General features: G+C 44.8%; 1 protein-coding gene across 1 annotated transcript in view; it reads right to left on the bottom strand.

Annotated features, from left to right (window-relative positions):
- The window catches only part of CIT (citron rho-interacting serine/threonine kinase), a 196,497-nt gene that overhangs the window by 160,509 nt on the left and 11,141 nt on the right, over positions 1 to 24,847 (bottom strand). The window contains exons 4-5 of the mRNA XM_025401253.1: positions 16,126 to 16,301; positions 8,636 to 8,737 (exon numbers count right to left, since the gene is read on the bottom strand). Coding sequence (XP_025257038.1) covers positions 8,636 to 8,737; positions 16,126 to 16,301 — 278 coding nt within the window. The remainder of the gene's footprint in view (positions 1 to 8,635; positions 8,738 to 16,125; positions 16,302 to 24,847) is intronic.

The following is a 24,847-nucleotide window of genomic DNA, read 5'->3' on the forward strand; positions in this document are numbered from 1 at the left end:
CACAACACGGAAGGAACCCGGATCCCTGAATTAACACACACAGCAGAGCTGCTCTGCCAGCCTGGGCTGTACATTAGGGTCTCTTTGATATAGCAGCTAAGCGTGTACCTTAGCTGATATATCTCTACATGCAACTAGGGAAAAACATTTGGAGTGAACATAAGGAAGTCACTGTAAGGTTACAGCACAGAAAAGGATTTCGTGGGTCAATTGCAGGCTCAGAGCAAGGGTAACTTGAAGAAAACCACAGCAGGAAAAACATTAGCACAAAGAATTTAGACAAAACAACACTGGCAGGGTTCAGTGGCTCACGCCTGTAATCTCAGCACTCTGAGAGGCCGAGGTGGGCAGATCATGAGGTCAAGAGTTTGAGAACAGCCTGATCAATATGGTGAAACCCCATCTCTACTAAAAATACAAAAATTAGCCGGGCATGGTGGCGCACGCCTGTAATCCCAGCTACTCAGGAGGCTGAGGTAGGAGAATCACTTGAACCCAGGAGGTGGAGGATGCACTGAGCTGAGATCGCGCCACTGTACTCTAGCCTGGGTGACACAGCGAGACTCCATCTCAACAACAACAAAAAAAAATACTACAAGTGGTGGGATGCAAAACTACGTGTTCTTTGTGAAGATCAGCTCCTTCATGGAAGGACACTGATAAAGGCATCTGTTATGCGGAATTGAACAGACTTCTTCATGAACCAGATCAACAGAGCACTGTTTCCATGAGCCACCTGCAGAATACAGGATTAGCCTTGTTATATAGAACCAGATATTATGACGGAGTTTGTGACAATTTTCTATAGACCAGAAAACAGTAAACCAAACTCACTGGTATGTCACCACAAATGGGAAATGTTTAGCCATCAAAATGCAAAAGAACTCAAGTTCAATTTCTTTGCACCGCATTCCAAATTTTGAAAATCTCACTGAGTCTATCTTGAATTACACACGTTAAAGAAAATAACTCTGCTGAGAATATAATGCAAATTCTGTAATACAGTAAGTAAATTTGAACATACATCAAATTTCTATGAAATTAATCACACATTCATCCAATAAATATTGTTTAAGCATTGACTTGGTAAAGCTCATCCCTTAAGGATGAAGTCGCCTACTGGGACAGAGCAGCACCCACTCATGAAGGAGAAGTACAGGGTGCAATGAGAGTACAGTCAAAAGGCGCCGTCCCAGAAGTACAGGTTCTAGGAGGGGCTTCTGGAAGAAGTGAAATCTGATCCAACCCAGAAAGAGAAAGAGGAGTTAGCAAGGTGAACAGGGAAAGAGTGAACGGCATGCAAAAAGGTCAGAGGCAAGGTCAAAGAACCAAAGGAAGTTCAGGATGGATGTAAGGTAGAAAGAGAAATAGTAAGTGACGAGGCTGGAGGCAAGGGCAAGAAAGGCCTAGTAAGTCACGTGAAAGAGGGTGGACTTCATCCAGAGGACAGCAGGGAGTCTTGAAGGGTTTCAATAGTGGGATGTCTTGGCTGCAGTATGTGGAAGACCTGGGAGGAGGGCCAGACAGATGGCAGCGAGAATACTTCAGAGGTTATCACAGCAATGCAGGGTAGAGAAGATGGAGGCCTGAAACCCACACAGCAGGGGCAAGAATGGAGAGAAGAGACAGCCAGGAGGGATAGACCATAGGAGGCAGAATCCTGTTGTTTTTTTCACTGATTTAAAATGTGTCTTCAAGGCCAGGCGCGGTGGCTCACGCCTGTAATTCCAACACTTTGGGAGGTCGAGGCAGGCAGATCACAAGGTCAGGAGTTCGAGACCAGCCTGGTCAACATGGAGAAACCTCATCTCTACTAAAAAGACAAAAACTAGCCAGGCATGGTGGTGCACGCCTGTAATCCCAACTACTCAGGAGGCTGAGGCAGGAGAATTGCTTGAACCCAGGAGGCAGAGGTTGCAATGAGCCGAGATCACGCCACTGCACTCCAGCCTGGGCAGAGCAGGACTCCGTCTCCAAAAAAATAAAATAAAATAAAATAATGTTCAACTGCCAGGGGAGCATGATATGTAAGTTTCCCCAAACTTCAAATGTTTGTTGATGTAAAAGTGGCCAATAGATAGGATGGAATTTCAGGACTGTACAGTACCAATATAAATCTAGGATCCCTTTATCTTGCAACAGAATAGGCTTCCAGATTCAGAATTTTTCTTTTCAGAAAAGTAAAGGTAAAGTGGTACATACACTTTTTTTTTTTTTTTTTTTGAGACAGAGTCTTGCTCTGTTACCCAGGCTGCAGTGCACTGGCATGATCTTGGCTCACTGCAACCTTCACCTCCTGGGTTCAAGTGATTCTCCTGCCTCAGCCTAAGGGGTAGCTGGGATTACAGGCACCCACCATCACACCTGGCTAATTTTTGTATTCTTAGTAGAGATGTGGTTTCACCATGTTGGCCAGGCTGGTCTTGAACTCCTGAACTCAGGTTATTCACCCGCCTCGGCCTCCCAAAGTGCTGGGATTATAGGCGTGAGCCACCGTGCCCAGCCATACATACACTTTATATTATGTAACACCCTCAGTAGGGTCTGGGACATCACCTCGTAATCAAACACATTCATAATTTTATAGTAAAATGTGAAGTCACTCTAAAGGGAATGAATAAAGACTAAAAAGAGCCTTAAGACAGCTTGGATCAAGTTTTGCCAAAAACTGAGTTCAAGTCAGATTTTGTTGATAAACAAGTAATGAAAGAACTTGAGGTTATTCAGAACTCTAGGTATTTCAGAATTACACATAAGGGATGGCAGAGGTATGATCATATCTTAATTTCCAAGCTAAGTTTGCGCTTTTATGTGAAAACTATACCTTTAGCAAGCATTTTACTCTAAAGCAACAAAGTACTTGAGAAGAAAATGGAGACAAGAAAATATTAATAATTACAAAATCCCATCAGTAATACCCAATTGAGCTACAAAAGAAGGGAGTAAAAATGTCATTGACCCAAGTGGCAATGTGCTGAGGCAACCAGAACTCCGAAAAACAGCTGCATTAAGAACCCTCCCAGGCTGGGCACGGTGGCTCACATCCGTAATCCCAGCACTTTGCGAGGCCGAAGCGGGCGGATGATGAGGTCAGAAGATAGAGACCATCCTGGCTAACACGGTGAAGCTCCATCTCTACTAAAAACACAAAAAATTAAACGAGCGTGGTGGTGCGCGCCTATCTATAATCCCAGCTACTCCGGAGGCTGAGGCAGGAGAATCGCTTGAACCCAGGAGGCGGAGGCTGTGGTGAGCCGAGATCACAACACTGCACTCCAGCCTTGGCGACAGAGCGAGACTCGGTCTAAAAAAAAAAAAAAAAAACAAACTTCCATCTTGCAAGATGGCGGATGGAAAAGCTGAGTAGAAGCTAAGGATACTGATGCCAGTGGTGAGATCAATGGGGAAGCCCCCTACATCTGGGAGCCTGTCCTAGCATAGAAATCTGCAGAGTCCCAATCCGAGAGGTACTCCAGGAAGACTATGCCCAAGCAGATGTCCACAGCCGTTAAATCCACAATTAAGAAGACAAAGGTGGCCGGACGCAGTGGCTCATGCCTCCCAAGTGCTCATCCCAGCACTCTGGGAGGCTGAGGCGGGCAGATCACCTGCGGTCAGGAGCCACAAACCAGCCTGGCCAACATGGTGAAACTCTGTCTCTACTAAAAATGCAAAAAGTAGCCAGACATGGTCGTGGGCACCTGAAAATCCCAGCTACTCAGGAGGCTGAAGCAGAAGAATTGCTTGAACCTAGAAGGTGGAGGCTACAGTGAGCCAAGATCCCGCCACTGCACTCCATCCTGGGCAACAGAGCAAGACTCTGTCTCAAAAAAAAAAAATCCAGGCACAGTGGCTCACGCCTGCAATCCCAGCACTTTGGGAGGTGGAGGCGGGTGGATCACGAGGTCAGGAATTCAAGACCAGCCTGGCCAACGTGGTGAAACCCCACCTCTACTAAAAAATATAAAAATGAGCCAGGTGTGGTGGCACACGCCTGTAATCCCAGCTACTCAGGAGGCTGAAACGGGATAACCTGGGAGGCGGAGGTTGCAGTGAGCCGAGATCACGCCATTGCACTCCAGCCTGGGTGACAGGATGAGACTCCATCTCAAACACACACACACACACACACACACACACACACACGGAAGAAAAAGGAAAGTTCTTTCTACTATGACAAAGCTAGGTGGTGGTAATAAGAATGGTGACATCAAAGTGAGAAATTATCAAAATGCCTAGACAGTACTCTCCTGAAGATGTGATTTGAGAACTGTTCAGACATGAAACAAAGCACCACCATCAACATGTAAGAAAACTACATTTGGGCATCCCTGCTGGGGCTCCTCTGATCAACCTCACTGGCCACAGGGGAGGCAAGCAGTGGTTTCCCTGAAGCTACTGAGCAGTAGCCTGCCACACAGACCACTAAATCCTCAACTGAGTTCCTTTACACAGAACACTGAAAATTTGTCAACGCCTCTACCAAAATGGACCTTGATGGTATGAAAATCCCAAAGCATTTCAATAATGCTTACTTTTAAGAAGAATAAGCTGCCTGAGACTAGACACCAAGAAGAGGAGCTCTACAACTCAGAGAAGAGAAATATGAGTTTATTGAACACTGCAAGGTAGACCAGAAAACTGTGGACTCTCAACTTTGGTTCAAAAAGCAAAGCCCTTCCTAATTCCAGGACCTCTTAGATTCTGTGTGGCATTGAAAATGAAGTTTATCTTTACAAGTTAGTGTTCTAAACCTCTTGCAGAGCTCTAATTAAAATATCTAAAACAGGCTGGGCGTCGTGGCTCACGCCTGTGATCCCAACAATTTGGGAAGCCAAGGCAGGAGGATGGCCTGGGGCCAGGAGTTCAAAACCAGCCTAGGTAACCTAGTGAGACCCCAGTCTCTGAAAAATTTAAAAATTAGCTAGGCATGGTGGTTTGTACCTGTTGTCCTAGCTAATCAGGCGGCAAAAGCAGGAGAATCACTTGAGCCCTGGAATTTGAGGTTACAGTGAGCTATGATCATGCCACTGTAACAGAGACCTCATCGCTTAAAAAAAAATACGTACCTAAAACAACAATAACAAACAAACATGAACTAAAACAAACAAAAGCCCTATTGTTTCAAGGGAACTTCTTTTCTTTTTTTTCTTTTTTTTTTTTTTTTTGATAGGGCGTCTCACTCTGTCGCCCAGGCTAGAGTGCAGTGGCATAATCTCGGCTTACTGCAAGCTCCGCCTTCTGGGTTCACACCATTGTCCTGCTTCAACCTCCCAAGTAGCTGGGACTATAGGCACCCGCCACCGCGTCTGGCTAATTTTTTATATTTTTAGTAGAGACAGGGTTTCACCATGTTAGCCAGGATGGTCTCGATCTTCTGATCTCATGATCCACCCACCTCGGCCTCCCAAAGTGCTGGGATTACAGGTGTGAGCCATCACGCCTGGCCCAAACTTCTTTTCTTAATAAAGAAGCCTGAGGCTAGGCACAATGGCTCACGCCTGTAATCCCAGCACTTTGGGAGGCCAAGATGGGTGGATCAACTGAGGTCAGGAGTTCAAGACCAGCCTAACCCACATGGCGAAACCCCGTCTCTACTAAAAATACAAAAATTAGCTGGGCATGGTGGCATGCGCCTGTAGCCTCAGCTACACAGGAGGCTAAGACAGGAGGATCACTTGAACCCGGGAAGTGGAGGTTGTAATGAGCCGAGAATGCACGACTGCACTCAAGCCTGGGTGACAGAGAAAGATTCCGTCTCAGAAAAAGAAAAGAAAAAAAGAAAAGGCGCAGTGGCTCACACCTGTAATCCCAGCACTTTGGGAGGCTGAGGCGGGCGGATCACCTGAGGTCAGGAGTTTGAGATCAGCCCCACCAACATAGCGAAACCCTGTCTCTACTAAAAATACAAAAATTAGCAGGGTATGGTGGCATGCACCTGTAATCCCAACTACTTGGGAGGCTGAGGCAAGAGAATCACTTGAACCCAGGAGGTGGAGGTTGCAGTGAGCTGAGACTGAGCCATTGCACTCCAGTCTGGGTGACACCAGCCTGGGTGACAGAGCGAGACTTTGTCTCAAAAAAAAAAAAAAGTGCGTTAATACATTCAAACATGAGAAGCTCCCTAAGATGCAGAGAGCACAAGGTAAATATTGCATCTGCAACAAATGTCCTGGAACACCAGCAACCCTAGAAACACACTAAAGTCATCTGTGAAGATGAGGGTTCCATGTCCCAAGTCTCAAAGAAGGAAAGCTTCTAAGGCAATATTTAAGAAAGGGTGTTTCACGGCCGGGCGCGGTGGCTCAAGCCTGTAATCCCAGCACTTTGGGAGGCCGAGACGGGCGGATCACGAGGTCAGGAGATCGAGACCATCCTGGCTAACCCCGTGAAACCCCGTCTCTACTAAAAAATACAAAAAACTAGCCGGGCGAGGTGGCGGGCGCCTGCAGTCCCAGCTACTCGGGAGGCTGAGGCAGGAGAATGGCGTAAACCCGGGAGGCGGAGCTTGCAGTGAGCTGAGATCCGGCCACTGCACTCCAGCCTGGGCGACAGAGCGAGACTCTGTCTCAAAAAAAAAAAAAAAAAAAAAAGAAAGGGTGTTTCAGGCCATACACCTAAGAGCCATGGCATTGGTTCTGAAGGCACATGTGGTCAGTCAAAGCCAGTCTTCCAATAGATTCGTATGTGAATGTCCTCACTCAGAGGACAAGGAAAACTTCTCTCCAGGCACTGGGTTCTCAACTAATATGAAACCAAGACAAATAAACTTATTTATTGTAGGTCAGAAATAAAAGCAGCAAATTCCTCAAAAACTGGCCAGTAGAAGTTTAAGATATGTGGGAGTTCATCTCTCTCGTACCTTTTCTCTCACGTGAGCCTGTTTATCTCCATTCAGGGTAACATGACAGTCTTCTTTTGAGGGCTGAATCAGGAACAAAAATTGTTTCTAGGATACACTCTTTAAATTTAGGAATTTAATCCCTCAAGAACCTAAACAAGGCCCCAAAATGAATTTTAGCATTTTATTACTTATGATATATACACATCAGGGAAAATTATGCCACTGCTCAAAGAATAAAGTAGACCTGCATGACTGACAAGGAAGAAAGGATGTCTGGGATACACTGGTGAAAGGCAACAGCAAGCTGGAGAGCCAAGCATAGGGTGACATACCATTTTTATAAAGCAACTATACACATGAGGATATAGAAGTATCCCCCACCGGGGCTGGGCACGGTGGGTCACACCTGTAATCCCAGCACTTTGGAAGGCCAAGGCAGGAAGATCGCTTGAGCTCAAGAGATCAAAACCAGCCTGGGCAACATGGCAAAACTCCGTCTCTACTAAAAATACAAAAATTGGCCGGGCGCGGTGGCTCAAGCCTGTAATCCCAGCACTTTGGGAGGCTGAGACGGGCAGATCACAAGGTCAGGAGATCGAGACCATCCTGGCTAACACGGTGAAACCCCGTCTCTACTAAAAAATACAAAAAACTAGCTGGGTGAGGTGGCGGGCGCCTGTGGTCCCAGCTACTCGGGAGGCTGAGGCAGGAGAATGACATAAACCCGGGAGGCAGAGCTTGCAGTGAGCTGAGATCCGGCCACTGCACTCCAGCCTGGGCGACAGAGCGAGACTCCGTCTCAAAAAAAAAAAAAAAATTAGCCAGGTGCAGTGGTGCAGGATCTCAGGAGGCTGAGGTGGGAGGATTGTTGGAGCCCAGGAAGTTAAGGCTGCAGTGAGCCATGTTCATGCCACTGAACTCCAGCCTGGGTGGCAAAGCGAGACCTGGTCTCAAAAAAAGAAGAAAAGAAAAATATCCCCACCATGCTCCCACAGAGCATAGTTAAGGGTCAGAAGGGAAGAGTTTATGTAACCATTTAACATTTCTTCCCCTAGGGAAGAGGATTAGAAAATAAAACAGAGGGACTGGGCAGAGTGGCTCACGCCTATAACCCCAACACTTTGGGAGGCTGAGGCAGGTGGATCATTTGAGGTCAGGAGTTTGCGGCCAGCCCGGTCAATGTGATAAAATCCCATCTCTACTAAAAATACAAAAATTAGTTGGGCGTGGTGACACGCACCTGTAATCCCAGCTACTTGGGAGGCTGAGGCAGAAGAATCACTTGAACCTGGAGGCAGAGATTGCAGTGAGCCGAGATTGCGCCACTGAACTCCAGCCTGAGTGACAGAGCGAGACTCTGTGTCAATAAAAAAAGAAGAGAAAAGAAAATGGGGGGCTTTCCCTTCAACTTCATGCATTTCTACAGTGTTTGCATTTTCTTATCACAACCATGAATTATTATCTTTTTTTTTATCCTAAGCAAGCTAACACAGGAAGTTTTTAAAAATTAAAGCAACATTCTCTTATACGTAATAACAGACTATTCCCCCAATAAATGATTTCCTATTATTGCCTTAAAGCCACAGCTACAATATGCAACAATCAATGAGGCTGTTTCTAAATGGGTTAGCTCTTGATCTTTATAAAGAGGAAACCAGGGAGACACCTGTAAGGCAAGAAAGCCTTTGAATGAATGAGACCACATGGGCAAGAACCACATTCAGTTTTACCACAGGCATCTGAGTGTCAGAGTGTTAGGCTAATTCCAGAGAGACAGATGTAAAGACTCACCAGATAAAGGTGATTTTTGTCCTGAAAGGCATACTGTAATTGGGGGATCCACGGGCTTGTGCTTCGAGATAGTATGTTCCGCTCTTCCTCAAAAAATGAAACCTAGGAAAAAAAGAAACTGCTTAGAAAATTATAAAGAATTAAGTGTGAGAGGGGGAAAAAAGTATTTTCCTCTGTCTTTATGCCTAAACAGATATTTCTAGCTTAAAAAAAAAAAAAAGAAAAAGAAAGAAGAAGGAAGGAAGGAAGGAGGAAACGAGGGAGGAAGGAAGGGAGGGAGGGAGGGAAGGAGGCAAGGAAGGGGCTGTCACTTAGCCCCGAATTGCATAAATCTCAATCATTCACCTACTTTGGTCACAATTTTTGCCAGCTCCATATATTACCTGCTCAACTCTTTAACATATTTCTTTAAACTCCCTTTCTTTAAATGTAAATATTTTTCTCTTCCTTTTCTGTTTCTGAACAATTCAGTCCTAAAGCCACTCGCTGGTATGGAACAAGGTAAACATCCATACTGGTTATGGGGAGAGTCACGGTGGCCCAGGACAGGGTGCCAGTCCCAAGCAACGTGAGGAGGGCGGCACCCACGTGTGGGCGCAGCCCAATACCACAGGCCCACACAGGGTGAAGAAGACATCCACATGAAAGGGCAACTTATCTGGACAGAGCAGATTATCTGGACCCACCAAGGGGAGGTGGGATACCAACAAAGACAGTAGATTGGATGCACACAGATGCATAAAATAAGTAAACATATTAAGGGTATACTGTCAGAGAAGAGAATTACAAACATGGAAAGGGTGAAAACTAAAATGAACCCTGTGAAGTTGGATTGGAACTGGGGGTACTGGTGTGAACTCATGGTTTTCCCTTTTTATTTTTGTAGAGACAGAGTCTCTATGTTTCCCAAGCTGGTCTTGAACTCCTGGCTTCAAGTGATCCTCTTGCCTCAGCCTCCCAAAATGCTGAGATTAAAGGCATGAGCCACTGTGCCCAGCCACAGTTTTCAATATATAGACATAGATACACAAATATAGATGTAAATGTATGTGCGTGTGTGCACACGTGCACGTGTAAGTGGATATATACTGTATATACATATGTATATTCCTTAGTGCTGTCCACTGAAAGGGGTCTGGGAGTAGTGACACCCCAGTAGCAATGAAAATACCCAATGTCCAGATCTCGGCCTCTAAACACCATTGTCCACTGAAAGGAACAGGGCTCCTCTGAGAAATGACTGATGCCAGAGCCAGGGCAGAGAAAGTAAAATTACCAAAAGAACCTGAACATCTTGCTATACCAGAAAGCAGGAAAGTATTCAATGAATCTTGGGGACAAGTGAAAAGGACACAAAAGCTAACCTAAAAAGGTTCTCAGTGGCCAAATTGGGAACAATTTAAGTATAAAACTCATGACAGAAATGGATTATAACTCACTGACTGAAATAGGAAAATGCAAGTCCACATAGATACAAAATATTTCCATCATTTGAAAGTATCTCTCCAAAAAACACTTTTTTAATTACAAAGGAGGCTGGGTGCAGTGGCTCATGCCTATCATCCCAGCGCTTTGGGAGGCCAAGGCAGGAGGACTGCTTGAGGCCAGGAGTTAGAGACCAGCATGGACAACATAGTGAGACCCCATCTCTACAATACAAAGATTAGCTGGGTGTGGTGATGTGTGCTTATAGTCCCAGTTACTCAGGAGGCTGTGGCAGGTGGATTACTTGAGCCCAGGAGTTCAACGCTACAGTGAGCCAAGATCGCACCACTGCACTCCAGCTTGGGCAACCAAGCAAGACCCTGTCTCTAAGAAAAATAAAATAAATAAAATTACGAAGGAGGAAGGAGTAACTCCACAAGCAGAAAAGCATAACTGGCATCACGTTAATCAAGTGATCAAAGTGAGCATCAACATGAATATGATAAATTGAAACTGAGAGTCGCCTGCTTGGATGCAATAAGAACAGAGCATCTTGTCAGGAGGCTGAGGCAGGAGAATGGCGTAAACCCGGGAGGCAGAGCTTGCAGTGAGGTGAGATCCGGCCACTGCCCTCCAGCCTGGGCGACAGAGCAAGACACCATCTCAAAAAAAAAAAAAAAAAAAAAGAACAGAGCATCTTGTCTGTGATATTCCAGCCAAAGATCAAGACCCTGAATCTAAATATGAGCAACATCAGACAAATTCAAACTTTACAAAATAACTGGCCTATAATCATCAGAATTGTCAAGGTCATGAGAGTCCAGGAAAAATCAAAGAACTGCTCCAGATTGAAGGAGACTAAAGAGACAGGACAATTAAGTGTCACGTGTGATCCTCAACTCGATTGTTTTATTCTAAAAGACATTATGGGGGCTGGGCATGGTGGCTCGTGCCTGAAATCCCAGCACTTTGGGAGGCCAAGGCGGGCAGATCACTTGAGGTCAGGAGTTCGAGGCCAGCCTAGCCAACATGGTGAAACTCTGTCTCTACTAAAAAATACAAAAACTAGCTGGGTGTGGTGGCATGCTACTTGTGGGGCTGAGGCAGGAGAATCACTTGAACCCGGGAGGCGGAGGTTGCGGTGAGCTGAAATCTCACCACTGCACTCTAGCCTGGGTGACTAAGCGAGACTGTGTCTTAAAAAAAAAAAAAAAAAAAAAAAAACTGTGTAAATCAACTGCTTAAAATAAATAAATTATATATATGCATATATATGTAAATATATTCTATGCATGTGTACATATATATTTCTGTGTATATATATTCTGTATGCAATATATATTCTATGTGTATATACATTCTGTGTGTGTATATATATATTCTACATATATATTCATTGTGTATCTATCAAATGGTTTAAGAAAAAAAGTTGTTTATACTGTATGTGATGGTTAGTCTTGTGTCAACTTATAATCCTAGATGATTACATATCTATCTCCTACTGGTTCCATTTCCCTTAAGAACCCTGACTATACTGTACTTGCAACTTTTCTATAAATTTGTGATTGTTGGCCAAGCGCGGTGGCTCACGCCTGTAATCCCAACACTTTGGGAGGCCAAGGCAGGCAGATCACTTGAGGTCAGGAGTTCAAGACTAGCCTAGCCAACGTGGTGAAACACCGTCTCTACTAAAAATACAAAAATTAGCCGGGCATGGTGGAGAGAACCTGTAATCCCACCTATTCAGAAGGCTGAGACAGGAGAATCATTTGAACCCAGGAGGCAGAGGTTGCAGTGAGCAGACACTGTGCCCCTGCACTCCAGCCTAGGTGACAAAGCAAGACTCTGTCTCCAAAAAAAAAACAAAAAAAATGGTTACTATTTCAATTTTTTTTTATTTAATTTTAAATTTAAAAAATTGTTTAGGTTATTGTTAGAACAAGTTATAGGGGATTTGTTTATTTGTTTGTTTGTTTGTTTTGTTTTGTTTTAGAGACAGGGTCTTGCCGTGTTACCTAAGCTGGTCTCAAACTCCTGGGCCCAAACCATCCTCCCGCCTTGGCCTCCCAAAGTGCTGGGATTACAGGTGTGAGCAAAGTTACAGGTTTTGATATGTTAGTTAATATTAAACTATTAAATATTTTTACATAGGTTGTCCACGTACTACCTAAAATCATGAGATTTAACACTACCAGAGATAAATCTAACGCATTTGGGAAACAGCAACCTAACCCCAGTAATTTACTACACCTGATGCTGATCCTTCTTTTGTCTGGCACATAAAAGGTGTCCAAGGAAGGCTGAACTGAACAGTCTACACCTTTGCTTGCTCACCACTGACTCTGTCTGACCCCTGAAGCTTCCATTAAAATAAGCAGTCTCCAAACAAAAAAAAAATTAAAAATAAATAAAATAAGCAGTCTCAGCCAGGAGGCGTGGCTCATGCCTGTAATCCCAACACTTTGGGAGGGGGAGATGGAAGGATCACTTGAGGCCAGGAGTTCAAGACCAGCCTGGGCAACATACGGAGATCCCACCTCTACACAATTTTTCTTTTTTTTTTTTTTTGAGATGGAGCGTTTGCTCTTGTTGCCCAGGCTGGAGTGCATGGCATGATCTAAGCTCACTGCAACCTCTGCCTCCCAGGTTAAAGCGATTCTCCTGCCTCAGCTCCCGAGTAGCTGGAATTACAGGCATGTGCCACCACACCCAGCTAATTTTTTGTATTTTTAGTAGAGATGGGGTTTCTCCATGTTGGTCAGGCTGGTCCCGAACTCCCAACCTCAAGTAATCTGCCTGCTTCGGCCTCCCAAAGTGCTGGGATTACAGGCGTGAGCCACCGCGCCTGGCTCACAAAATTTTTTTTTAAAGTTAGTTGGGGGCTGGGCACAGTGCCTCACGCCTGTAATCCCAGTACTTTGAGAGGCTGAAGTGGCCAGATCACTTGAGGTCAGGAGTTCGAGACCAGCCTGGCCAACATGGCAAAACTCTGTCTCTACTAAAAAATACAAAAAACATTAGCCAGACATGGTGGTGCCCGCCTGTAGTCCCAGCTACTAGGGAGGCTGAAGCACAAGAATCACTTGAACCCAGGAGGCAGAGGGTGCGGTGAGTGAGATCGAGCCACTGAACTCCAGTGGACTCTGTCTCAAAAAAATAAAAATAAAAAGAGTTTTTAAAATAATAAAGTGGGCCGGGCGCAGTGGCTCACACCTGTAATCCCAGCACTTTGGGAGGCCAAGGCAGGCAGACCACAAGGTCAGAAGTTCGAGACCAGCCGCCTGACCAACATGGTGAAACTCCCCCCTCTACTAAAAATACAAAAATTAGCCAGGTGTGGTGGCAGGCACCTGTAATCCCAGCTACTCAGGAGGCTGAGCCAGGAGAATCACTTGAACCTGGAAGGCGGAGGTTGCAGTGAGCCGAGTTTGCACCACTGCACTCTAGCCTGGGCAACAGAGTGAGACTCATTCTCTAAATGAATGAATGAATGAATAAATAAATAAATAAATAAATAAATAAATAAATAAATAATAAAGTGAACTGGGTGTGGCAGCACATGCCTATGGTCCCAGCTACTTGAGAGGCTGAGGCGGGAGGGTCCCTTAAGCCCAGAAGTTTGAAGATACAGTGAGCTATGACTGCACCACTGCATTCTGGCACAGATGACAGTGAGACCCTGTCTCTAAAATAATAGAAACAGTCGGCCAGGCGTGGTGGCTCACGCCTGTAATCCCAACACTTTGGGAGGCCAAGGCAGGGGAATCACGAGGTCAGGAGATGGAGACCATCCTGGCTAACATGGTGAAACCCCATCTCTACTAAAAATACAAAAAAATTAGCTGGGCATGGTGGTGGGCACCTGTAGTCCCAGCTACTTGGGAGGCTGAGGCAGGAGAATGGTGTGAACCCGGGAGGCGGAGCTTGCAGTGAGCCAAGATCATGCCACCACACTCCAGCCTGGGCGACAGAGCAAGACTCCTTCTCTAAATAAATAAATAAATAAACAGTCTCTGAGGACCCCTTCCAGCTGTCAGAGAACCTGGGCAGGTGTGCGGGCCTCTCCCAGGAGAGGCCTCGGACTTGTCTGCAGAACAGCATCCCTCCCTCCTCTCGGGCACTTCTTTTCCTTTGCTCCTTGTGCTAGCTTCTCTCCTCTCATGCCCTTAAATTCCAAATGGCTCAGTTAAGGACCCTACTTTTCTTTTCTATGCATCCTCTTAAGGAATGAATAGGCGGCTTTAGTTAGCGCCTGTATGTGTATAATTTTATAAGCCCCCAGCCCACACTTCCACACGGTCATTTCAGGCCATTCGCCTGGAGGAAGGCATACCTATTTGAATGTCTCTATTGTTTGCCTGCCGTGTGGTCTATTGGATTATTTTCTTTTTACATGCACTATTTCCCATCAAAAACATAAGTATCACAAGGTCAGGGCTACATGTAATGCCTCTTCCCCAGGACCTAGAAACATACCAGACACAGCAGATGCTCAGGTAGTGTGAACTGATGAGACACAGTTCTTTCTCAGGAGCTGGGAGGCTGAATGAGCATCTTCCACTCCTCTCTTCCAAATTATCTGCCATGTCGTCACTTTTCCTTTCTATTATGTTGCTTACATTTTATTGCTAAACACAGAAGCCACTCTCAGATCCTGACAAGCAGCTTCCTGCCCTCCACCGCTTCTCTGATTGGAGGGCACACAAAGTCACTGAAGTCCACAGGGCCAGACTCTGATCCCAACCTCCTCCTTCCAGAGGTCTAAATAATCCCTAACAGCCTCACAAAGTAAACTGCATTCAAAAACTGGTTCTTGGGGGAATGGGGAGGTATTGTATAATGGATAGAGAGTTTCTGTTTGGGATAGAAAAGTTCTAGAAATGGATAGTGGTCATGGTTGTACAACATCATGAATGCATTGAATACCACTCAGTTGCACATTTAAAAATGGTTAAAATGGTACACTTTATGTTATATATATTTTACCACAATTTTTTAAAAAAAGGTTCTTGAGTTTCCCACCCATTTCCCCCTCCCCACCCAAATGTCCTCATTTTGCCATTTCCCAGTCTGTTCTGAACCACTGAACACACACACACACCCACACACACACACTTGCATAGCATTCTAGTACTCCAGAATGTCACACTTCTACCCAACATGTTCTCATCACTTCTCTCTGCCCAGAACCTACATTTCCCCCCATCAGTGAGAACTGTCCCTAACTGTCCCTTGCTCACCCACAACATCTCCCCTCACATCATCATTAATTAATTTGCTAATTGCTCTCCCGCTTCTGTGATACTTTAGCTGGTAAGCACCTGCTTTATACATTTGCATTTTTCCTCCACTTTCCAAGGTTGTTTTTAAACCCTGAAAATAACAGCCATGGGACTTCTATTCCTTTTGCGAGCTTCCTGCAGAGCTGGGTACATTATCAGACATATCATGTGCACTAAAATGTCTGTAAGTAATAAATTACTCTCTGAATTCCAAGGCTGATGGCCATCTCTCTAAAACACAGCAAAAGAATCAATGTCGAGAGACAGTAGCCTTGTTTAAAAGAAAGAAAAATACCACAACAAAAAAGATAACGTTCTACCTGCTCTCAAACAAGCAACTCCCTAGCCACATAACAAAGAATTTTATTTGATTTCTTCAAAGGCCTGTTTTAAAACCAAATCCATATGCCCACAACACAAATATCTAAAGCGTGTACAAAAGCAATGCGATTCACCCCACCATATGTATATCCTGAGTCCCCAGCTAGCGGTCATAAAAGATCATCTTAAATTCATTAGTTAAAAGGCCAACTTGGTACTGAAATAAATCACAACTATAGAAACATGATACATCAAGAGGAATTTGTGAGCCTTCAAAATTAGCCAACATCAGTTCAAGAAGATGAGCTAAGAACACAAGAACCCTTTTTGCCCCAACCATCATTAAATATAGTCACAGAGGAAAACGTGCTCGATCGTAGACGCCAGTGCAGCAGATTCTCGTCTTTGCAATGAACACTCCGGTACAGAAAGTGGACAAGCATGATGTTAAAATCCTCCTACCTGCTCCTGGGCCAATAAAGCCTTCTTCTTCATCACTTTCATAGCATGGATGTCCCCGGTTGCCTTCTCTCTCACCACCTGCACTTCAGCAAAGTGACCACAACCTACAAGACTTCTGACTTCAAAGTCCTTTGCCGAAGGCTGGAGCTCCTGTAACTCAGCTATGGTGTCGGAATCTGCAAAAGATGCAAGAGTTATCCCCAGGTAAATAAAGCATGCAAATATATGCATCTTTATGAAAGAAAAAAAAAAAGAAAATAGCGTTGGGATAGCTTCCCTCACTGTCAAAGACATTCACTTTCTCATCCATCATGAATAATTATAAAATCAGTACAAAAGTGTTTTTATATGTTAAGTTAAAATTAAGGGCTCCAGAAATTCCAAAGTACAGTTTCCATGGCAGCTACAATTTGAATCCCATAGACTCAGAAAATAGGGAGAGAGGATACAAATTATGTTTTCCTTCTTCCTCTCTGAAGGCTGCAGGGCAGTGTTTGGTCAAGCATGCTTATCAGCATTTAGACTGGTTTACAGTGTGACATAGTCAACAAGAGTCTAATTTAGACCAACTTGGGACCTGGCTTCCAGGTCATTCCATTCAAACTACATGTGCTTAGTTTTATCCCACTAGCCCAAGGTTCATCTTCCTTGGATTGTATCAGTAATGCCTTCGTAGATTTAATATGTGGCAGTGCTTAAAGGGGCAGAGGGGGCTGGGCACGGTGGCTGACACCTGTAATCCCAACACTTTGGGAGGCCTAGGCAGGTGGATCACTGGAGGTCAGGAGTTCAAGACCAGCCTGGCCAACATGGTGAAACCCCATCTCTACTAAAAATACAAAAATTAGCCAGGTGTGGTGGTGCATGCCCGTAATTCCAGCTACTCGGGGCTGAGGCACAAGAAACACTTGAACCTGGGAGGCAGAGGATGCAATGAGCTGAGATCGTGTCACTGCACTCCAATCTGGGTGACAGAGTGAAACTCTGTCTCTAAAAAAACAAAGCATGGAGGCCGGTCGCGGTGGTTCACACCTGTAATCCCAGCACTTTGGGAGGTTGAGGTGGGCGGATCACGAGGTCAGGAGATCAAGACCATCCTGGCTAACATGGTGAAACCCCATCGCTACTAAAAAAAATAAGCCAGGTGTGGTGGCGGGCACCTGTAGTCCCAGCTACTCGGGAGGCTGAGGCAGGAGGATGGTGTGAACCCAGGAGGCAGAGCTTGCAGTGAGCCGAGATTTGCCACTGCATCACAGCCTGGGCGACAGAGCAAGACTCCATCTCCAAAAATAAATAAATAAATAAAAATTTAAAAAAAAAAAAAAAAGCGTGGTAGGCAGAAGGGCTTAGCACTCAGAGAACCAAATGGGGCCCTGACATCTGCTCTGCAGGGCTGACATGCCACATGTCCAAATGGATTTGCAACTATCTTTTTCTTACCATACAGTCTCATTCTTTTTCCAAGTCTAATCTTTCAGTCAGAGATCCTTAACGTATGAAGTATGGACTAAATGGACAGCAGATTTGGAATCTAACATGTTTATTAACACTCTAGATACACTGATCTGATACATCGCTAGATGTGCGATGACCCTAATGACCTGCAGGAATGAAGGGGAGCAGCAGTGGCTGACCCAAAAATTTAATCCTGCACATTACAAGGGAACAGCATCATATACAGGCATTACACAACATGGGCAGGCAAGCAATTCTTATAATCAAAATTACCCTGGAGAATCCGGCAGAATGATGCCACACTAAAGACCAAGGGACTGTCTTAAAATCCCAAACACACACTGGAAACTTCTGGGAACTGGAAGGGATGGCCATTTCAATGGCTGGGCAGCAGATAAGGTTAGCAGTTACATTCTAGAGTCATACTCAGCCCTGCAAGTGGCTCACTCAATGAGACGGACTTGGTCCATCAAAGGGAAAAGCCATTTCATACCACAGTCAGTGACTGGCATTTTAATGAGTTGGCCAATGTCATTATTTTCATTTTCTTTCTTTTTTTTTTTTTTTTAAGAGACACAATTGGTCAGGCATAGTAGCTCACACCTGTAATCCCAACACTTTGGGAGGCCGAGGTGGGTGGATCACCTGAGGTCAGGAGTTCAACATGGTGAAACTCCCATCTCTACTAACAATACAAAAATTAGCTGTGCACGAGTGGCTGCTTGTAATCCCAGCTGCTCAGGAGGCTGAGGCAGGAGAATCACTTTAACCTGGGAGGTGCAGGTTGCAGTGAGCAGAGATCGCACCATTGCACTTCAGCTTGGGTGACAGAGTGAGACTCCATCTCAAAAAAAAAAAAAAAAAAAAACATGATCTTGCTCTGTTGCCCAGCCTGGAATGCAGTGGTGAAATCATAGAATCATAGCTCACTGCAGCCTCGAACTCCTGGACTCAAGGGATCTTCAGCCACCTCATTCTCCCGAGTAGCTGGGACTATAGTGCACACTACCATATGTACAGGTAGGGTCTCATTATGCTGCCCAGGCTGGTCTCAAACTCCTGGACTAAAGCAATCCTCCCAACTTGGCTTCCCAAAGCACTAGGATTACAGGCATGAACTATCACACTCAGCCTGCAACTGTAACTGGTCTTGCCCACCCTCTTCCTTTGTTGCACGGGTGGAGTTGAAATCTCTTGGGTCAAAGGCATATATAATGAGTGCCACAGTATTAGAGTCTTCTAAGCCACAGACCCCACCCCTCACTTCAGCAGTCATCCTGAATACACCTTCCCTTGGTCCCTTGGGGAACCAGGCAAGAGTGCTGGGTGGATCCACACGAAGTCGTGACCACTGTAAAAAACAAATCTAGGGCATCTACATGGGGAACGCCATGAAGAAGCAAAATTAAAAGCTATACAGTATTTTCCTTTTGCCCTGACAATGCTGTAACAAGCCCGTCTTCCTTCCCTGTCTCTTTCCAAGTTTCTTTCAGATCAAGTATTTGAGTTTTGAATTATAATTCCCCAAAAACTTGCTGGATTGAACTGGATTTTCTTATTGCTCATACACAAAGTCAATCTCTCCTAATTCTTCATTATGACTTGGATTGTTTACAAAGTTGCTTACAGCGGTGTCCAACTTAATAACTGGGTCTGTCACTGGCAACCACCAGGTATCTCAACTGCACAAGGAGACAGACCACGTTGCTTTGCAGGCAAAACCACGACAATACTATCTTGGAATTCTGAGAAGCCATTTCAAATCTCCATTTCTTTATCTAAAGACTTTTGGATTATTAAGCAAACAGATGAGAGGCTACATTCAAGCCTATGATTATTAAAAAAAAAAAAAAAAAAGACCGGTACAATGGCTCAGGCCTGTAATCCCAGCACTTTGGGAAGCCCAGGTGGGTGGATCACCTGAGGTCAGGAGTTCGAGATCAGCCTGGCCAACATGGTGAAACCCCATCTCTACCAAATACAAAAAATTGGCTGGGTGTGGTGGCACATGCCTATAATCCCAGCTAGTCGGGAGGCTGAGGCATAAGAATCACTTGAACCAGGGAGACAGAGGTTGTGATGAGCTGAGATCGAGCCACTGCACTCCAGCCTGGGGGATAGAGTGAGATTTTGTCTCCAAAAAAAAAAAAAAAAAAAGAACTTCACAACTTCTCTCTATACCAACTACTTCTGTGACCCTAAAACCGTCACATCACTCTTCACCCCTGTGCACTTTTAGCTGCAGTATCTAAGGGACCAGTGGGCATTGAATATTGAGGTACTGAGGTAGAGATAAGGACCCAAAGCACTGTGAAAATGCAGTCATAGAGCCAGGCGCCATGGCTCACGCCTGTAATCCCAGCACTTTGGGAGGCTGAGGCAGGTGGATCACCTGAGGTCAGAAGTTCAAGACCATCCTGGCTAACATGGTGAAACCCCATCTCTATGGAAAATACAAAAAATTAGCCAGGTGTGGTGGTGCATGCCTGTAATCCCAGCTACTTAGGAGGCTGAGGCAGGAGAATCGCTTGAACCTGGGAGGCAGAGGCTGCAGTGAGCTGAGATCACGCCATTGCACTCCAGCCTAGGCAACAAGAGCGAAACTCCGACTCCGTCTCAAAAAAAAAAAAAAAAAAAAGAAAAGAAAAGAAAATGCAATCAGAGAATAATTCTGTCAGATATCATCTGGACCCAAGAGCAAAAGCCAACATAGCGGGGTGTATTGCTTCCTTTTTTGGAACATGGTAATTCAACCTTTCAATTTCTAGGAATCATCCATTGTCTACAGAAATACTTGCACATGTGCTCAAAAAAGATGTATACAAAGATGTGCACGATAAAAACTGTTGTAACAGAAAAATAATCAGAAACCACCTAAAGGTTTATCAAGAGGAAAGTTGACACAGCCTACAAGTCTGCCCATAACAAGATGGCTCAGTCTCCATTAGAACACATATTCCTTACAGGCAGGGAGTTTTCTCTGGTTTAAACAAACCAAGATGAGAGGAGGGAGACAATTTGAAAAAAATAACTATTTGAAAAAATAACGTTTGTTTGTTTGTTTGTTTCTGGGATGCAGTCTCACTCTGTCACCCTGGCTGGAGTGCAGTGGCGTGGTCTTGGCTCACTGCAACCTCCGCCTCCAGGGTTCAAGCAATTCTCATGCTTTGGTCTCCCGAGTAGCTGGAACTACAAGTGCCCACCGCACCCGGCTAATTTTTGTATTTTTAGGAGACTGGGTTTCACCATTTTGGCCAGGCTGGTCTCAAATTCCTGACCTCAAGTAATATACCCACCTCGGGCTCCCAAAGTGCCAGGATTACAGGCGTGAGCCACCACACCTGGCCACCTTGGGGTATGTTTTTAAATTTCCATAATAAATATTTTTAAGGCACACACAAAATTGGAATACTATACAGCAATCTGTTAGCAGTGATTATCTCAGGTAAGATTTGGAGGGATTTTTCTCTTACTATGTATGTGATGTGCTATAATCTAAATGTTTGTGCCCCTTGCCCCCGCAAAATTCATGTTGAAACGTAATCCCCAGTGTAATACTATTACGAGGTAGGACTTTTAGGGGCTGGCCACAGTGGCTCACACCTGTAATCCCAGCATTTTGGGCGGATCACTTGAGGTCAGGAGTTCAAGACCAGACTGGCTAACATGGTGAAACCGCTACTCTACTAAAAATACAAAAAAATTAGCCGGGCATGGTGGCAGGCACCTGTAATCCCAGCTACTCGGGAGGTTGAGGCAGGAGAATCACCTGAACCTGGGAGGCGGAGGTTGCAGCGAGCCAATACTGCACCACTGCACTCCAGCCTGGGTGACAGACCAAGACTCTGTCTCGAAAAAAAAAAAAAAGAGGTAGGACCTTTAGGGAAGTGGTTAAATCATGAGGGCTCCATCCCCATGAATGGGATTAGTCCCCTTAAAAAAGAGGCTGACATTGGGTCGGGCGTAGTGACTCACACCTGTAATCCCAGCACTTTGGGAGGACAAGGCAGGTGGATCACGAGGTCAGGAGTTGGAAGCCAGTGTGGCCAGCATGGTGAAACCCTGTCTCTACTAAAATAGAAAAACTAGCCTGGCATGGTGGTGCACACCTGTAGTCCCAGCTACTCAGGAAGCTAAGGCAAGACAATCACTTGAACCAGGGAGGCAGAGGTTGCAGTGAGCAAAGACCGCGCTACTGCACTCCAGCCTAGGCGACAGAGCAAGACTCTGTATCAAAAAAAAAAAAAAAAAAAAGAGGCTGACATTATCCTTAGCAAACTAATGCAGGAACAGAAAAGCAAATACCACATGTTCTCACGTATAAATGAGAGCTAAAGGATGAGAACACAAGGACACAAAGAAGGGAACAACAGACACTGGAGCCTAGTAGAAGACAGAGGAAGGGAGGAGGGAGACAATCTGAAAAAATAACTATTGGTTACTAGGCTTAGTACCTAGGTGACAAAATAATCTATAACAAACCCCAAGACAAGTTTACCTACATAACAAACCTGTACATTTACCTGTGGACCTAAAATAAAAGGTTTTTTGTTTTTTGTTTGCTTGTTTGTTTTTGAGACAGAGTCTCACTCTGTTGCCAGGCTAGAGTGCAGTGGCGCAATCTTGGCTCACTGCCACCTCCGCCTCCCAGGTTCAAGCAATTCTCCTGCCTCAGCCTCCTGAGTAGCTGGGACTACAGGTGCAAGCCACCACACCTGGCAAATTTTTGTATTTTTAGTATACAGACAAGGTTTCACCATGCTGGCCAGGATGGTCTCAATCTCTTGACCTCGTGATCCGCCCTCCTCGACCTCCCAAAGTACTGGGATTACAGGCGTGAGCCACCACTTTTAGCCACCAGGCCAAAAGTTTTAAACATTAAAAATAAATAAATAAATAAAACCACAGGCTGAAGGAATCATGTTTGTCCCCTCTGCCAGGTGAAGATGCAGCAAGAAGGTGCCATCTTTGAAGCAGGGAGCCATCACCAGACACCAGATTCGCCAGTGCCTTGATCTTGGACTTCCCAGTCTTCACAACTGCGAGCAACGAATTTCTATTCTTTATAAATTACCAAGTCTAAGGTATCTATTATCACAGCCCGAACAGACTCAGATACATATTTAACCTTCTATATTTAACATTGTATTGCATATTATGTTTGCAAAAAGGAAGAAAAAAAAACAACTTTTCAAAAGTTATCATTTGCTATTGGAACTAAAGCTGTAAATATATTGAAGGTGTTATCTATAGTGGATATAGCTGAAATGGTAGTAATTCAGCTACTGTCAAATTGCCAGTAACAGCCCCAACTTTCACAATTATCAACACTTTTCTGTGTAAGTTTTTTTGTTGTGGTGGTGGTTTTGGATTTTTTTTTTTTTGAAGGGGGTGTTGTTTTGTGTTTTGAGACAGGGTCTTACTCTGTCACCCAGGCTGGGCACAATCTTGGCTCACTGCAACCTGGCACAGGCTCACTGCAACCTGGCACTCTGTCACCCAGGTTAGGCACAATTTTGGCTCACTGCAACCTCCACCTCCCAGCTTCAAGCAATTCTCCAGCCTCAGCCTCCCAAGTAGCTGGGACCACAGACGTGTGCCCCCATGCCCCGGCTAATTTTTGCACTTTTTTGTACAGACAGGGTTTCACCATGTTGCCCAGGTTGGTCTCGAACTCCAGAGCTCAAAGATCCGCCCACCTCGGTCTCCCAAAGTGCTGGGATTATAGGCATGAGCCACTGCACCTGGCCTCTGTGCAAGTTTTAATATCACACTGCTGTATATTTTTTACACAAATTATCTGATACTGTGCTTAATGTTTGACATTTATTTTGTTCACTGAGCAATACACTCATTCAACAAGTATTTATTAAGTACTTAACATATGCCAGATACTATTTTAGGTACTGGGGATGTAAGAGAAATTAAGAAAGACAAAAATCCCTTCCCTTCCCTCCCTTGGCCCAAGGCTAGGGGTACTTCTGCTGGAGACATCCTTCAGAGCTACTCTCTGTTCTATTTTCTCTAACAGTCCCCAAAGAAAATCTCCATCCCTATAGGAAGATTCAAAAAACCTGGGCAGAAGCAGCTGATGGACCCTTCTCCACATGGAAAAACAAAGCTTACATTCCAAAACAGACACTCAAAAAGGGGAGGAAAAAAAACATAATGTAATCACCCATTTTCAATCATGGCCTCTTAACCACTCCCCAGGAAACTTCTTCGAACATATGAAACATTTCCCTGGAAGAGAGTTCTATTAGAAAAACATCTACATTCCACTAAACCAAGTCTTCTGATCACTATATGGTTCTAGATAATTCACTGCTGTTAAGTAACCAGAGGACAGCCTCAAGACTAATGAAGGTGCCTGCAGATGGCTCAGTAAGCTAGCCTCGTCGCATAATTTCCTTCCCCTCCCACTCCCTACTTATAAATTTAAATATTCAAAAAAGAAGGCGGGAGCTTATTCAAACAAAAACAGAATGATGAACAAATATCTCAAGTACATTTTGAAGATATACAATATATTAAATGTTGTTGAGGTTCAGAGTTATGATTACTGGGTACCATTTATTGTCTCCTATGGGACAGGCAACATGACAAGTCTGGTCTGTGCATTAACTCACTCAATCCCAACACAGCCTCACTAGATATACATTATTCCCACCGGGTGCGGTGGTTCATGCCTGTAATTCCAGCACTTCCGGAGGCTAAAGCAGGCGGATCACTTGAAGTCAGGAGTTTGAGACCAGCCTGGCCAACATGGCAAAACCCCATCTCTACTAAAAATAAAAAAACTAGCTGAGTGTGGTGGTGCACCCCTGTAGTCCCAGCTACTCAGGAGGCTGAGGCAGGAGAACCACTTGAACCCGGGATGTGGAGATTGCAGTGAGCTGAGATTGTGCCACTGTACTCCAGCCTGGGCAACAGAGCAAGACTCCAAAAAAAGGATATACATTATTCTCCTTTTGCAGATGAGAAAACTGAGAACAAAGTACATGTAAAATACCGAAGGGCACTATAGTGAACATATGCTGATTCTTTTCTACTCAGCATCCCCGGCTCCTTTGCATAACCACGCATCCCCCATCCCATGAGGTGCTGGTAATCACACTGCCCTGACCCCTTTGGGCCCTCCAACAAAACCGATCACAATACTTCACCTCCAGGGAGGCAAATGACCCAACGCAGAGCCAAGTTAGAATCTTCCCTGGGATTGTATTAACCTAAACAAGGGAAGATAACCATTGGGCAGGGTGTGGTA

Source organism: Theropithecus gelada, chromosome 11 (assembly GCF_003255815.1).
Source record: "Theropithecus gelada isolate Dixy chromosome 11, Tgel_1.0, whole genome shotgun sequence".
NCBI classification, from domain to species: Eukaryota; Metazoa; Chordata; class Mammalia; order Primates; family Cercopithecidae; genus Theropithecus; species Theropithecus gelada.